At 42.6% G+C, this 17,114-nt stretch overlaps 1 protein-coding gene across 1 annotated transcript in view; it reads right to left on the bottom strand.

Moving 5' to 3' along the window:
• The window catches only part of MAP2 (microtubule associated protein 2), a 238,985-nt gene that overhangs the window by 31,765 nt on the left and 190,106 nt on the right, over positions 1–17,114 (bottom strand). The window contains exons 12-15 of the mRNA XM_067548744.1: positions 16,890–17,096; positions 16,372–16,506; positions 9,171–9,232; positions 1,509–1,662 (exon numbers count right to left, since the gene is read on the bottom strand). Of these exons, the coding sequence (XP_067404845.1) occupies positions 1,509–1,662; positions 9,171–9,232; positions 16,372–16,506; positions 16,890–17,096 (558 nt within the window). The remainder of the gene's footprint in view (positions 1–1,508; positions 1,663–9,170; positions 9,233–16,371; positions 16,507–16,889; positions 17,097–17,114) is intronic.

A 17,114-nucleotide genomic window follows, 5' to 3' on the forward strand; every position in this document is an offset into this window, starting at 1 on the left:
ACAGAACTCATTGCCAGGGGGTGTTGTGAAGGCCAATCATATAACTGGATTCAAAAAAAGAATTCATGGAGGATAGGTCCAACAGTGGCAATTAGATGGCCAGGGACACAACCCCATGCTCTGGGTGTCTCTAAATCTCTGACTGGCAGATGCTGGCGATGGATGGCAGGAGATGAATCACTCAAAATTGCCCTGTTCTATTTATTCCCTATGAAGCACATGGTGCCAGCCACTGCCAGGTACAGGATACTGAGCTAGAGGGACTTTGGCCTGACCAAGTATGGCCATTCATATGTTCTTAAGCTTCTCTTAAAGGGATTGTAAGAATGGCTTCTGAAGAGGCAGAGACAGAAGAATTCCTATAGGACAGGAGAGTACCAAATCCAGGTTCTGAGGTCTGGGCTGAATGCCAGACGAGCAAGGGGGGATGTCTGGGGAGAGAGGTAAATACATTTCCTTTGTCTTAGGGTAACTTGTTTAGATTTAGGGTTCCATAGATTTGCTCCAGTGCAAACAGGTCCCCCCTTCAGCTCCTGGAAATCCTGCCTGGTAAGCCCTCTGGGGGAATTAAACGGCACACGCCTTCCATGAGGGTACCTTCACTAAGTTTTTTTTATTATTGCTTTCTCCCTTGGGCTCCAGGTACAACACAAACATGGCAGCAGTTAGAAGAAGCCGTTTTTACTGCTCCCTGGATCAGCCTTTTATATTGCTTGCTTTCTTCTCCCAGCTATCCAGTTGGTGAGCTAATTCTCTACCGGTACAATTGATCCTTTCTAACCTTCCGTCCCTCCTGTTACTCTAACCACACCTAGTACACCGGGTGCTCTAAGTGCTGGCTTCCATGATGCTCTATTTATAGCTGCTAACAGCACTCTGTCACATCCTGATAAAAAGACCTTGCTGGTTAACTGCTGTGTCTTTCTTCTGATAAGTCATCCCAATAACTTACATGCAACTGTATTTTTAGGTAAAGCTTTTTTCTGCTTCTACCTAAAAATGTTTTTTCGGAGTTAACTAAGAACCAGGACACCATTAGACTAAATCAATGAATTAACAAATCTTGCTACTTATGAAATAAGAATCCCATTTTCATGAGATCAGAATTATTTTAAAAAAAGTCATACTACTCACACTAAGTTTGTTTCTTTTTTCTGTTTGTTTACAAAGGGTCTATATTAAATGTGTCACACAATTCAGAATCTCACATGAAGGGATTTTTTTATACGAGAGTTGGACCTCAACTGCAGGCCAAGGTCTGAGCACCCCAGACTTTGGGAAAGATCAGTTTCACATTTGGATTCAAACCTTTGTCACTATACTTGGTCACCACAGCACCCCATATCTGAACGGGGCCAAATTTGGGGTCCAGGTCTCTGGTGCCAGCAGTACAACTCAACCCTATTTCTTAAAGCAAAGAAAAGAAAGGGACGGATTCAGTGAGTGTGTGAAATATGAAGCAAGGGTGGGTGAAGGCCACAGAAGTATTAAGTTGCAGAGAAACATACGGGTGGTCCGTCGTACTGAAGAGGAGATGGAGCTATTGATGGAGAAAGAATTCTCATCTCTGTCTCGGTCTCCTGATATACCTCTCCGAATGGGGAGGATGGAGGAAGGTCTTGGTAGAGATGAACGCTTTTCTGGACTCTTGGTTATCCCATCCTGAGAGGAGTAAAAAGGGGGGGAAAATGGCTTTGTCTGTAAAACACAGTAAACGTAATTATCTAGATTGTGATTTCTCACTAGTTTAACACCAGTGTGATTCCCTGGAAGCATCTGATTCACATCAGTGCAACTGAGATCCAGTGAGGTCCAGTTCCCTTACATTTCATGCAGGAAATTCGGATGATGATTACCCAGCCCTGATGTATCACTGAACTCTCTGGGGACTTAATGAATTTGGACATCCAGCTTCTAGATTGATTGCCTTTTAGGAGAAGAAATTTCAAAACTGCTCAGCACTGGCTGAACTCTGCTCCCCCCTGACTTCAATGAGAGCTGAGTTTGGTCAACACTGAAATCCTTTTGAAAAGCCTCCCTCAGATTTTAAGTTTGCCAAAGACAGTTGGTACAATCCAGCAACCCCATTTTTAGAACCCTGTAAATCTGCGGATACCTGCTTTGTGTCAGCAGACCATTTTTGCGGAATGCAGATCAGATGTAGATACAAATTTTGCATCCGGCGGGGCTCTGCTCATTTTTACAAGGCTCCTTAAATGTCTGGCTGCCTATTTCAAGGGAAACTCCTGGCTGTTTATTTTTCCTAGCTTCACTGAAAATAGAATTATTGCACTCCCACAGATTTAACAAGAAATGTATTAAGGTCTGATTTTGCTCCCAGTGAAGTCAATGTCAAAACCTGACATGAGTTCAGTGGGGGAAAAATGGACCCTTGGAGCCTGATCCAAACCCCAGTGAAGCCAAACCTGGGAGTCTTTCTACTGACTTCATCGGGCTTCGGCCCTTAATGAAAGAGGTGTTCTGATTAGGGAATCATGGAACAAGAAATCCTGAAAGGTCATTCAGTGTAATGGACTTTGTTATGCAAATGTAAGCAAATATCCAGGACCTAACCCTGAAATTCCTTGGGATTCCACCTCCAGAGGGATTGCAAGATTTGGCTCCCAGGATGTTGCAGACTATACATTGTTAAGTAGTGTGAGTGCTGAAATGCTGCCTTTTGAAACACCAAAGGTGCATTATATTTTCTCCAAAAATGAGATATTTGGAGAATGTTGGCTACTGATTAAATTTTCAAAGCAGGGCTATTAGCTACTGGAGGCTTAGCCTGTTTCCTTCTATATTGTTCTTTTAGATCAGTGTGTGTCTGCTTCTTTACTTCATTGAGATCAGTGTATATCAGAGTACATTAAAGTATTTGGGCACTTGTGAGATGGGTAGCCAAATGCAGCCTGGCATAAGCAGGTGTCTCCCATGGCAATCCCAGGGCCTGGTGCAAGGAATATCTGGTGTAAGTTTGCCAAAAAATGGATGCAAGTGGGGCAAAGTGGCTAACTAGTGTAATGTTCACCAACTTGGCCTTCAGTGGGTGTGTAAAACAAGTGAAATGTATGCGCGGGGGGCTGGAGGAGAAAGCCATCCTTAGGAAGATGTAAGACAAACCAGACTTCTCTTCCTGCAACATATGATGCAGCATCCTCAACACTTGTAGGGCTACATTTTGCTCTTAATGTGACTGGTCTCAGCGTTCAGTGAGCATTCTGCCCCCTTCTGCCGGGGGTTGGATCTGGTCCCCACCAAATATTAAATGAATGTAAATTACAAACTTACGGAAAGGCAAGCTGGTGCTGCTGTACTTAGCTGCTTATATTTATTTTATGACCACCTTACACCAGGGGCTAAATCCTCCGCCTTTGTAAATGGGTGCAACTCCACTGGAGTCAGTGCAGTTGTGTCCATTTCACCCTGGAGGATTGGGTCCTATATGTATAATTTATGTTTTTTTCAGTGCTGTTGTAGCTATGGGGGTCCCAGCATATCAGAGAGACAAGGTGAGTGAGATGGTATCTTTCATTGGACCAATTTCTGCTGGTGAAAGAGACACACTTTTGAGCTTACACAGAGCTCTTCCTCAGGTCTGGGACCCACAGTATCACAGCTAAATACTAGGTGGAACAGATAAGGCATTAACACATGTTGCAAGAGCAGTTAACACCTTGCAATCAAAGGACAAAGAAGAATTAGTGGTATGATTTATGTCATTTATGACACAGCTGAATTTATCCTGGAGGATCTGGAACAATCTTCTTTGGTATTATGTATGTTGTGGCTCAAGTTCTGTAGCCTGGATCCCAATTCTCCTGCCGCTGGATCTGACTAACTCTCTAAGTAACTTCACTGAGGCCAGGTCTACACTGCAGACATATCTCGGTTTAACTACATCGCTGAGGAGTATGAAAAATCTACACCCCTGAGCAATGTAGTTATAAACCAACCTAACCCCCGGTGTAGACAGTGCTATGTTGGAGGGAAAGCGTCTCCCATGGACATAGATATAACCTCTCAAGGAGGTGGATTATCTATGTCACTGGGAGAAGCTCTCCTGTCAGTGTAGGAGCATCTTCACTTAAGCGCTAAAGTGGCGCACCTGCAACGGTGCAGCTGTGCCGCTTTAGGTGAGGACAAGCCCCAACTAACTTCACTGAGACTTACTCAGATCCAGCAGTGAGAGAATAAGATCCATGGAGTTCACCTGGGCACCTCTCTGAGCTACCTCTCTCTGTCTCTGCTACCTTACCTTAGCATCTGATTCTGAGTATGGAAAGCAGTCTCTTGGGCCTGCTGAGGAGGGCCGTACAAAGTAACTGTCTGTATCGAGAAAAGTAGCCCTTTTAGTAGTTAGTGAGCAAGCTGAGCTGGGTCTTGGAGGAAGCAATGACTTTGCTCTAGACTTTGAGGCAGGAATCTTTGACAAAGAGGAAGTCTAGTCATGAGAAAACAAACAAAAGAAACATAACATGAAGCCGAGCAATGAGACGGAAGGAAAACAAATGCAAAATGGATAAAAGAAAAGCTATGAATTAACCTTCCTTTTCCCGGTCAGCACATGTAAAATTCTAAAAACACACATGCAAGCAGGTATTGTGTTTTTGAAATGACAGCATCTGGCTCTGAGAGAGCAGCTGACTCTATGGGTACATCCAGGCAGCAGCTGAGAAATAATTCCCAGCTTGGGTACACGAACACACATTAGCTCTGTACAAGCCAATGCCTAAAAATAGCAGTGGCATGGGCAGTGGTGCCTGAGGCCAGCTGCCTCAGTATGTATCCTGGGGGTGGAGTGGGATTGTCTTCAGGTGGCTGGCCTCAGCTTCAACCTGTGCCACCACATCCACGCTACTATTTTTAGACACTAGCTCAGGCAGAACTAGTGTGGATATGTCTACCCGAGCTGGGAATCACACCTCCCAGATGCTGTATAGACGCACCCTAAGAAGGGTCACAATCTAGCCTGCCTTTTTTTGCAGATGCAGTTTTGACCCCTCTATGAACTGCAGATGGCTCATAAGCATTAACGGTAGGTGGAAATTTGCAGGACCAGAGATAACGCCTGCTTTTTTAAAATCAAGTCCTCTATATGAAGTATCTCCCTCTCTGGGAATGCTCCACAATAAAATGTTAGTAGGAGGTTTAGAAAAAAATTTAACGGTGCTACTCAAAATGGGGAAATGACATGATAACACCACCTCTTCTACCCTTAATTTACCCTTAAAATCCAGGGCAACATACAATATTCTGTAATCACAACACTCCATTAGAAAGATGATCACAGCATTACGGGCCAGACTGTGAACTCCTTACAGACACTGGCAAGCAGTTACTCCCACATCTCGTTCCACTGAAGTCATTAGGACTACGCGGGTTAGTAATGCCTCACCAATGGAAGGGGTTTGCAATCTGGCTCTAAGTTTTGTTTTTTTTTAACTTCAAGGGTATAAGGTATAATGAAAAAGAATAATTGGAAGCTATTGACAATGAAGGCCTGATTCTGCAACACTTTACTCACATAGGGGTGAAATTACTCATGTGAGTAATCCCAATGGGACTACATACGTGTAAGAACTACTCAGCACAAGCAAGAGCTGCAGAATTGGACACTTAGCAATGCATAGCAGGACTGAAAAAATCAGCTTTACCTTTAGACACCATAAGGAATTAGGGTACTGTAAGTTATTTCACTTAAGAAACTTTGGGCCGGAATCTCTTCTCCCTACTCTAGTTTTATACTGGCATAGCTCCACTGACTACAGCAGAGTTATTCCTAATTTACACCAGTTTAAAAGAGAGCAGAATCAGGCAGATTAACATTGCTTAAAACAACTGTTAAATTGTAAAATGAAACAAAGGAATTCACACACAGCTGGGAATGCCTAAATTCTAATGCCTTCTCATGGCGAAAGCTGTCATTTCAGTCCTACTGCATTATCAAACCAGGCCTTTGTAGGAGTATCGTTAATTTGGCAGCCCTTCTTGTGAGGGACAAACTCAGTTCAATGACTAGAGATATTTTAACGGTGTGAAAGTGTATTTGCTATCTTAGGTAAAGGGAGGTGCATAACCAAAGTCTGCTTTAAATACAAGGTAAATAATTTTCATAAAACTATTCCAATGTAGTAAAGGGTTCACTTTGTTTGACATGCCTCCATTTTTGCATGCCCAACTTGAGATACCTTGGACCAGATTTATAAAGGGTATTTAGGTGACAAAAGAGGCAGAAAGTCAGTGGGAGTTAGGCACCTAACTCACTTAGGCACTTTGTAAAGCCACTGGCTGTCTACCCATATCTTTAGGCATCTAAATACCTTTGAAAATCTGGCCCCTTGTGCCTGATTTTGAGGGGGCTGAGGACCAGTGGTTTGGGGACTATAATCTAACTAGGTGCTTTTATACCCTCCATCACTGTAGTATCTGAGAACCTTGTAAAAACTAATACATTTCTCCTCACCACACCTTTTGTAGGGAAGATATAACAGATGGGGAATTAAGGCACACAGAGGCAGATTCTGCCCTTCTTACTCATGATGAGTAGCATACCTTACTTCATGAGTAGCTCCATTATATAAAAAGCACATCTAATCTGGACTCCAACCACAGCCAGGACAGTGTGTTGCAAAAATCTTCCTGTCTTTCAAAGGGTACAGTTAAAGAGAAAGGATGGTCTTGTGGTTCATGACCCACTCTGGGACCCAAGAGTTCTGCTGGGTTCAATTCTTCACTCTGCTCTGAACTTCCTTTGGCATTGTGGAGTGAGGTACTCCTTAGCATGAATAAAGGTGGCAAAATCTGACCCAAAGAGGTTAACTGACTTGCACAGGAAGTGTGCAATAGAGACAGTAATGGAGTCCAGTCCAGTGCTTTGTCTACAATATCATCCCTCCTCCTTGATTGAGTCCTTTTCAAGACAGGAAGATAATTTTGCAAAATCCTGTCCTATCTGTGCTTGAGGGCCAAACTGAACATTCTTTTGCTTTCAGACAAATGTCCATGTAGGGCCACGTGTTATCTGCAATCTCTGGCAGAACTCCCACTGCTGCAAGGGCATGCTGCTTATATGGGACTGAGCAGTATGTGGCCTTTACAATAAGAATCACTGCTTGCAATGGTTCAGAGACTGCTCAAGATGAAACATGGAAATTTCATTTTATTTCATAATGCTAGCTAGAGAGCAGGCAGTCACAATACTTGCTTCCTGATATGAATTAGCCAATATTCTTAACACACAGCTGGGATGGGGACATGATCCTCTCCAGCAAGGTGGAACTGCTTAGCTTTTCCTGAGCGTTGTTCAGAAATACAACATGTAAGTTGTAGTCAAGTAATAAGGTTCTGAAAATGGATGACGAGCATACGCAACTGCAATGCTATCTGACATGACAGCTGGAGTGGAGTTATGGAATTGTTATGAGGCAGCCACTTCGGGAGGGTTGAGCAACACAACAGATAGCAAAGCAGGAAGGAATACAACAGTAACAGGGGACAGGAGCTTGAAAGGTCAGGATGTGGACTGCTCCAGGGAATTCGGAGAGAAGGCAGAAGGAGGAGGGGTGTTTCTAGGAGGGGATGCACTAGGGACTGCAAAGGAAGACAATAGAGCAAGAAGAGCATAGGTTTCAGCTCTTTGCCCTAAAACAACAGACAGGAAGAAGAAAGAAGACACAAAGAAAGGAGACAGACCCAGAAGAAGAAAGCATGTTGCTTGTTTGTGCTGGTAGTGCTCCAAAGGCACTAGGGTGACTATCAACATTTACCTTAGAGGAAAATGAATTTCGTTGTTGACACGAACAGGAAGTCAGAATATGCACCGTCACTTACATTTCTGAATGTTTTATTCAGAAATATCTACATATCTCTAAGTTATGGCTAGAGATGGGCCAAAATTGTAACACTGGATCAAATAATCACTTTGGGAGGGTTCAGATCTGGATTTGGATCTAAACTGGCACATGTCTCGTGATGGCCACAAATTACTTAAGCTGTTGCCATCACCATCATCAACATTATTGACTATAATATCATCTATTATTATTTGCCAAGCACTGATAGTGTGCTTAGCATTTTACATGATTCATGCCCCCACGTTACTTACTATCTGTTTAGACAGACAAAACAAATCAGGCATAAAGCATACTGGGAGATCCAGAAGAATGGGTTCAATCTTAAAGAACTTTGTGGTGGTTGTTGTTCAATAATGCATGAATAACCACAGTGGTACAGTTGTGAGCTAGCATGTGTGGGCTTCTTGGAAAAATAGAGTTGCACAGCAAAATTTGAAAGAAAATAAGTTGGGCGCCTGGAGCACTGTGGAGGGTATATGGGCAACCTCAGAGAAAGGCTGGAGAGTGAGAATGACTAAAAAGGAAGGTGGGGCAATACTCACTGGAGGGTTGGAGGGAGTCAGGTGTGTGGCGTGGATGACAGCAGAGATGTAAGTGCTGGTGTAGGCTGCACTGAGCCTTGAAGGTGAGGACAGGACGCTGGACAATTTTGTTTAAACCTAACATTCTAAGATGGAGGGAGGTCCAGGACATGGCCTCAACTAAGCCAATCAGGAGGCACATTTGCATATCAGATGTCACTGATTAACATTTTCCAGAAATCTGTGACCTCTGAGGAGAAAAGCAATAGGAATGTAATGAGTCTTCCTAAGACTCTTTTCAGCCAATCATGAGGCAGGATTTTCTTTTTGTATGTAACAATCCAGCAAGATGACAACCACCACCAAATCATCAGGTAGTGTCCATCAGTGCAACTCCAATGGAGCTATGCTGATTCACACCAGCTGCGGGCCTGGCCCTGCATGTTTAACAATACTAAACTTGATTGTAACTCAGAGGCTGTATGTCAATGGTGGATTAAGGGACTGTCTTTTGTTGTGTGTTTGTACAGTGCCTAGCACAATGGGGACCTTGTCCATGAGCAGGGCTCCTAGGTGATACAATAATACAAACAACACATAATAATAATAACCGTTATCTATTTTTGTAATTCTGAGGTTTTCCGAGGAGGATGGTTGTAATAAAAAAATGAACATGACAAATGAGCTCTAAAGAGAAGGTGCAGTTATTTACTGAAATTAAAACAAAACCACCTGAGACAGGATAAAAAGGAGGTTTTAGAAAGATGAATGACAAGAAGATTATTTTACTCACTGAAAGTTTTTCCTTTGCTTGTTTAAATATACCGGGAGCCTGGTTTGTTTCACCACCTGCCGCTGTCAGACCCAAAAAAAACCCAAAAAACCCTGATGGTTAAAAAATAATCATTTGAATTTCTGGACACCTTTAAATCAATTGTCTTTTAAGCACCGTGCAAAGCAATTATTGTATGCAGTATATGCAGCCACATTAAGAAATAAAAAAAGAACGTTACCATATTTGTGATAGTTCCAGTTAATCTATGAATTCTAGCCAGCAAATCAGAATTATGTTCTCCTATTCCTAGTGATCTAGGATTGAGGGCCAAGATTTTGAGGAGCGACTTGTGATTTTGGGTGCCCAACATGAGACACCTTAAAGTGGCCTAATTTTCAGCAAAAGCTAAACAATCGCCTTCTGAATATCAGGCCTCTTTCATATATCTCAAGTTGGAAACTCAAAACTTGAGGCATCAAATCACTAGCCACTTTTCAAAATCCTGGCCAAGAACTCTAAATGAAAAGAAACCGATTCACTGCTGTGTATTCACCCTAATTTATCCCACTGTAACTCCACTGATGTCAATACAGTCACACTAGTATAAAAGTGGAGTACCGCAGAGGTCAATCAGACCTTCAGACTTTGGTTTAATATCTCATTGTTCAAGCCACTGTGAATATCTTCTTTCAGTGTTATCCTGTGGTTCTTGAGTAACATTTGAGGTGAGACTGAATATGTTTGACTTGGATTCCATCCTAGGAGAAGGGATGGAAGTTGAGGGGCTTTTCAGAAACTTGTGTGCTACGTGCACATCAGGCTGTAGTTCAGGAAGCTCTGGGTTATGTGAAGTCTAGCTATTGATGAAATCCTTTAAAATAACACAGTACTGGACTCTGAGCGGTCATAGGAGGAAGGTGGGGGTGGCCACAGCCAAGTTCTTTTAGCTAGAATCCCGATTTTGTTCCATCTGTGAGACCAACCCCAAAACTTTGTCCAGGGTAGCAAAGACAGGTTTCCCCTTAGCCTTGGCAGTTGTCCCAGCACATTCCCTTGCCCGTAGCAATGGGGTGGCATGAAATCCTTTTACTCCAAACAAGGCTGCATTTCCCACTCAATACTTCTGCCCTCTTAAATAACGTTCTTGCCTTGTTCTTTTTCTTTGATTTTAAATTGAGGGAGTGGGAGAGAAAGTTTGAGAGAGAGGGAAAGAGAACAGAGAACTGACAATTTAGTTCTGTATTTATAGCTGAATATATTCAATACAACCCTTGTGCATTACATTTTGCCACATCTGTTACTGCTGTTTTTTCATTTTTAAATGTTTCTCCTTATTCCTTTGGTATTTAGCTCCAATTGCCCACAGCTATAAAGAGCACAATTGTGCTTCTGTGACTAACTTACCTGAAAGCATAACAACTCCTCCATCTGAGCAGAATACCTGGATCATGACGTCACACTGTCCTTTTGTGCTCTGCTACCAGTTTAATCACACAATAAACATATTTAAGACAAGGAAGACAAACCTAATGCATGTTTGCCCCAGTTCAAAGGCTAAGCAACTGTGCTGGCCTATCCTATGACATCCATGATGTGATATCATAAAGGCAGCAGTATCTTCTAACTTTAGCCAATCAGACAACATGATGAAAATTAGGGTAAAGTTCAGATGATCAAATAAAGCTGCCTTTCCTTCTGCCTTCTTTCTCTTGAGGATACTGTGGTTGCCATTAAAACAGTCAGCTTCTGCCCATGGTTACTATGCAGTGACATGAGTTATTTTCTGCCCCTTGAGATTATAGGACAATTCTGTGATATCTCATTTACTATCTCACTGCATGGTAAATGTGGACACATTTTGACTTTTTAATGGAGACACCTGTGTCCCACACTATTGCTCTTTGGACAAGTTTCATTTTTAAAGTACAGAAAAGACTAACATGGAAGTTCTAGCTGCCTGGAATGTGCTCAGAGTCATACAGAATACACTCTGGGGGCATTTTATCGCTAGGCTTCCAATTCGGTTCTCAAACGAAACAGAAAGCTCACACTGACTTCAATGGGAGTAGACGCTGTCCTCAAACAAATTGTTTTATATTCAACAGAAAGGAAGAATGGAAAACAGGCTTCTTGGTTTACACCTTTCATTTAGGAAAATATAAATTCCCCCTCCAGCTCCATGATCTTGAAGATGCCCGGTGACGGATCCAGTCGCTGTGTTGGTGAGGACAACCTCAGGGATATGCATATTTATGCCTGGACGCTTACGTCCCCGGGGGGCAATTCTATGAGATCTTCATCTATGCCATCTTACCCTCCCCAGCAGTAATCAGTGGAGTGACTGCACTGATACAGAAAAGAAAGAAGAAGAAGAAGAAGAAAATCAGGCATTCTGTGCTGCCTTGTGATTTTTCAGCTGTCTTGAGGACGTGCCAATGTTAGGCTGTGGAGACTTTCTGTTCATTCAGTGATTTGGTTCATGTTAGTCTGCTTTACTGATCAGCCCAAACCTCAAAGTTCAGTTCCAGACCAAAATTATCCCAAATTTCAGATCTGAGGTTTTGGTTCAACCCATTATAAAGGCCATGGAATTTAATCTGATTTAGAACTCTCTCAAAGTTTGCTGATGTTTTGGATGAGGGGATTTTATTTGGTCTCAACTCTGACTGTTTGAATAAATTTGGAGTTTGTTCTTGAATTATATTTTCTACTTTGGCTACTTGTTGGGTTTGTTTTTAATTTGAATGAATTCCTCTATACATTAAAATGAGGGACAAGAAAGCACTAACTAGTGCCAGAATGAGTGTTTCTTCTACTGGCACAGCTCAATTCTGACTAGAAGGCCATAGGAAGCAAAAACATTTAGAGGGTTTGTGATATTCCATGTGAGAGAACAATAGCAGTGTACATACGAAAAAGGTGTAGATACTTGCAAGAGAGTAATTCTATAAAGCCAATGCGTAATGCCATAAACACTTCATTGTTTTCGCCTTCCCCCTCAGTTGGAATCAAATCATGCCAAATAGTTAAAAATTCATTTATAACCAATGCAGGATATGAAACCTAGTCTGCAAAGGTGAAGGACTCATTAAACCATCTTGTGCCACCTGGTTCCTAATCCCATAACACACTTTGGGTTCTTTGAACAATCTTTGAATTATGGGTCACATCCTCTGGTCTCATTAAGCTGTGTTTGGTGAAAGAGCAGAGGAGGTGGGGGGGCAGAAATGGCTTTTAAGCCATCTTTACACTCCCTGATTTTGGGCAGCTGGGGTCTGGAGCTTAAGTTGGAGCACACTGAAGACCACTCTAACATACATCTTGCTAACCATCTTCCTTCCCTGTTGAAGGAAAAGGCCCAGGTAGGCTCACTGAATTGTGGAAGTAAATGCGTGGTTACGCAGGTGGTGTCGGAGAGAGGGCTTTGGATTTTTTGCCATTGGATGTTGTTCCGAGAAGGATCGTTAGGAAGAGACGGGATCAACCTAATGAAGAGAGAGAAGAGCATCTTTGCAGACAGGCTGGCTAACTGAGTGAGGAGGGCTTTAATATAAGTTCACCCAGGCTTGGAGACCTAGGCTCGGAGGGAAGTGGGGAAGTAGGACACTAGGAGGAAGCACAAGGAGGAGGGTGCAACAGGGGAGGCCTCCTGATTCATACTGAGAGGGTAGGGCTATCGGCTACATATCTTAGGTGCCTGTGCACAAATTCAAGACTCCTGGGAAACAAGCAGGAGGAATTGGAAGTCCTGGCACAGCCAGGGAACTATGATGCGATTGGAATAACCGAGACTTGGTGGGGTAACTCACATGACTGTAGCACTGTCATGGATGGGTATAAACTGTTCAAGAAGGACAGGCAGGGGAGAAAAGGTGGAGGAGTTGCACTGTATGTAAGAGAACACTATGATTGCTCTGAGCTCCAGTATGAAACTGGAGAAAAGCCTGTTGAGTGTTTCTGAGTTAAATTTAGAGGCGAGAGCAACAAGGGTGATGTTGTGGTGGGTGTCTGTTGTAGACCAGCAGACCAGAAGGATGAGGTAGATGAGGCTTTCTTCAAACAACTAGTGAAAGTTTCCAGATCACAGGCCCAGGTTTTTATGGGGGATTTCAATCACTCTGATATCTGCTGGGATACCAATACAGCAGAGCACAGACAATCCAGGAAGTTCTTGGAGAGTTTTGAGGACGACTTCCTGATGAAAATGCTGGAGAAACCAACTAGGGGCTGAGCTACTCTTGACCTGCTTCTCACAAACAGGGAAGATTTGGTAGGAGAAGTAGAAGTGGGTGGCAACCTAGGCAGCAGTGACCATGAGATGGTCAAGTTCAGGATCCTGACAAAAGGAAGGAAGGAGAGCAGCAGAATATGGACCCTGGACTTCAGAAAAGCAAATTTGACTCCCTCAGGAAACTGATGGGAAGGATCCACTGGGAGGCTAATATGAGGGGGAAAGGAATCCAAGAGAGCTGGCTACATTTTAAAGAAACCTTATTGAAGACGCAGGAACAAACCATCCCGATATGCAGAAAGAATAGCAACTATGGCAGGATACCAGCTTGGCTTAACAGAAAAATCTTCAGTGAGCTTAAATATGAAAAGGAAGCTTACAAGAAGCGGAAACTTGGACAGATGACTAGGGAGGAGTATAAAAATACTGCTTGAGTATGCAGGAGTGAAATTGGGAAGGCCAAAGCGCAACTGGAGTTGCAGCTAGCAAGGGACGTGAAGGATAACAAGAAGGGGTTTCTACAGGTATGTTAGCAACAACAAGGTCAGGGGAAGTGTGGCCCCTTTCTGAACGGGTGAGACAACCTACTGACAGATGATATGGAAAAAGCTGAAGTACTCAATGTTTTTTTTGCCTCTGTCTCCACAGACAGGGTCAGCTCCCAGACTACTGCACTGGGCAGCACAGAATGGGGAGGAGGTGAGCAGCCATCAGTCATAAAAGAGCAGGTTCAGGTCTATTTAGAAAAGCCAGACTTGCACAAGTCCATGAGGTTGGATGCAATGCATCCGAGGGTGCTGAGGGAGTTGGCTAATGTGATTTCAGAGCCGCTGGCCATTATCTTTGAAAACTCAGAGTGATCAGGATATACCTTGAGTTTAGCAAAGCTTTTGATATGGTCTCCCAGAGCATTCTTGCCAACAAGTTAAAATATATGTTCGATGAATGGACTGTAAGGCAGATAGAAAGCTCGCTAGATCATTGGACTCAATGGGTAGTGAACAATGGCTCGATGTCTAATTGGCAGCTGGTATCAAGTGGAATGCCCCAAAGGTTGGTCCTGGGGCTGGTTTTGTTCAACATCTTCATTAATGATCTGGATAATGCGATGGATTACACCCTTGGCAGGTCTGCAGATGACACTAAGCTGGGGGGAGTGGTAGATACCCTGGAGGTTAGGGATAGATACAGTGTGACCTAGACAAGTTGGAGAATTGGACCAAAAGAAATCTGATGAGATTCAACAAGGACAAGTGCAGAATCCTGTACTTAGGATGGAAGAATCCCACGCACAGCTACAGACTGGGAACTGACTGGCTAGGCAGCAGTTCTGCAGAAAAGGACCTTGGGATTACAGTGGACAAGAAGCTGGATATGTGTCAACAGTGTGCCTTGTTGCCAAGAACGCTAATGACATATTGGTCTGCATTAGTAGGAGCATTGCCAGCAGATCAAGGGAAGTGATTATTCCCCTCTATTCAACACTGGTGGGGCCACATCTGGAGTACTGTGTCCAGTTTTGGGCCCCCCCACTACAGGAAGAATGTGAACAAATTGGAGAGTCCAGTGGAGGACAACATGTGGCCTGGGTCACATGACTTATGAGGAGATGCTAAGGGAACTGGGCTTATGTAGTCTGCAGAAGAGAGGAGTGAGGGGGGATTTGATAGCAGACTTCAACTACTTGAAAGGGGGTTCCAAAAAGGATGGAGCTAGCTGTTCTCAGTGGTGGCAGATTACAGAACAAGGAACAATGGCCTCAAGTTGCGGTGGGGAGGTTTAGGTTGGATATTAGGAAAAAGTTTTTCACTAGGAGGGTGGTGAAGCACTGGAATGGGTTACCTAAGGAAGTGGTGGAATCTCCATCCTTAGAGGTTTTTAAGGCCTGGCTTGACAAAGCCCTGGCTGGGATGGTTTAGTTGGGGCTGGTCCTGCTTTGAGCTTGGGGTTGGACTAAATGACCTCTTGAGGTCCCTGACAACCCTAATCTTCTATGACTCTATGAACCAAAGTAATAAACATTGTTTTTAACTTCTGAGCCAAAAAACATAAATACATTTCCATTTTAGAATATTATACCCTGAATGAAAACTAGTGGGGCATGGTTCTCTTGTCACTTACATTGGGAGTAAATAAGGAGCAACTGCATTGCAGTACATGAAGATGCCAAACTGTGTTATAGGAAAATCATGTCCCACCCCCTTTTCTTTAAATAAACAGACAAGTCCAAAACTTATCTTTCCTCCCTGATCTGACAGTGCCATCAAAAATAATACTGTGAGACTGGAGTGAAGATGTTCTAATTCTGGTCCTCTGAAATAATGAAATAAGATATTGTGAGAATCACTGGTTTTCCTTCTCTCATCTTCCCCTATCAAATACTAAGGTTTTGGAAACCATTGTTTGAAATGCATTTGTCGTTTGACCCCAGATTTCTTCTCTCTCAGCATCGTACTCTACATTCCAGATTCTCCCTGTGGGTTTTGGCTTGAAGTCATAAACATCAGTAACAGATTTGGAAGTGTCAGTGCAGATAGTATAAATGAGCAATATACGTCTTCTTATTATGCATGAGAGAAAAAAGCAAAATAATGGATATATATATACCATGGTTTAAGCTGTCAATACTTTCCCACCATATCAATTCATCACAAAATAAATGAACAAACAAATAAAAATAATGAAAATAGAGATTCCTACAACACCACATTCAAGCACAATGCCAAGATTCAACCACGGCACTCAGAGGGCGGAGCAATGAGAAGCATACATGATCATGAGCTCTGTCAAATAAATAAGAGAAATAAAGAAATACTGAAAAAGAAGAATGATACAAAACACCAAAAAGTAATATTCTTCATGAGGGTTGATATTCTCAGAGGAAAAAATAAAAATAAAAAAATAGAGAAGCTGCTATAGCAATGAGATTTAAAAAAAAAATGTCTATGTTTGCCAGCCACATTGCATAACTAAACACAGCACAGTCACCTGTCTGCTTCCGTTTAACACAGGAAAGATGAGTTGGTCTAGTATATTTGATAGCAGGTTTTAAAATGATTTTCCTGGAGGGAGAGTGGGCCTGAACTTCAGATTTTTTAGCAAGTTCAGCTTTCTTATACACTGCTATGGACAAGAAAACACAAAAGCACACAATCAGGAAAAAAACCCAAACAATTTGACATGATAACACATCAACCATGGGCCTGACCCATTGCTCTGTTACGCCAGTTGGATGCTTTAAGTTGCACTGGAATGAATTCATGCTAGTCTGCAGTGGCGAAGGACTAGCACATTAATCTCTGATGTGCTGCATCGTCCCTAATGGAGCCATATGAGCATAAAGCTGGAGTAACAGAGTGGTGAGCCTAGCACCCTGCTTTTTACATAATTGTCCAATGTCTGATTACACAGTATTAATACTATTATGATATTCAACTTTGACAACACAGTAACCCTGCAGTACTGTACAACAGCAAAAATAGGGTAATAGTGAGTGTTAAATGAACCTTTTTTCCTTCTCACTTCATCTCTGGAGAGTGTGCTAGGTTCCTTTTTAGCTATTTTTCTTTCAGGAGTAGAAATCCTGCCTCTCCCAGTTTTAAAAGATTTTTCTTTTTTATGCTTATCGAGAGATGATCTTCGCAATTCTCTCTCTGCTTTCTCCTCTTTAGGAACAGTCTCTAACTGTTCTGTCATGATGCTCCTATCATCATCTGTAGGGTCAGAGCAAA

Source organism: Emydura macquarii, unplaced genomic scaffold (genome assembly GCF_026122565.2).
Source record: "Emydura macquarii macquarii isolate MOO-44397 ecotype Brisbane River unplaced genomic scaffold, CSIRO-AGI_Emac_v2 contig_1253, whole genome shotgun sequence".
NCBI lineage: Eukaryota > Metazoa > Chordata > Testudines > Chelidae > Emydura > Emydura macquarii.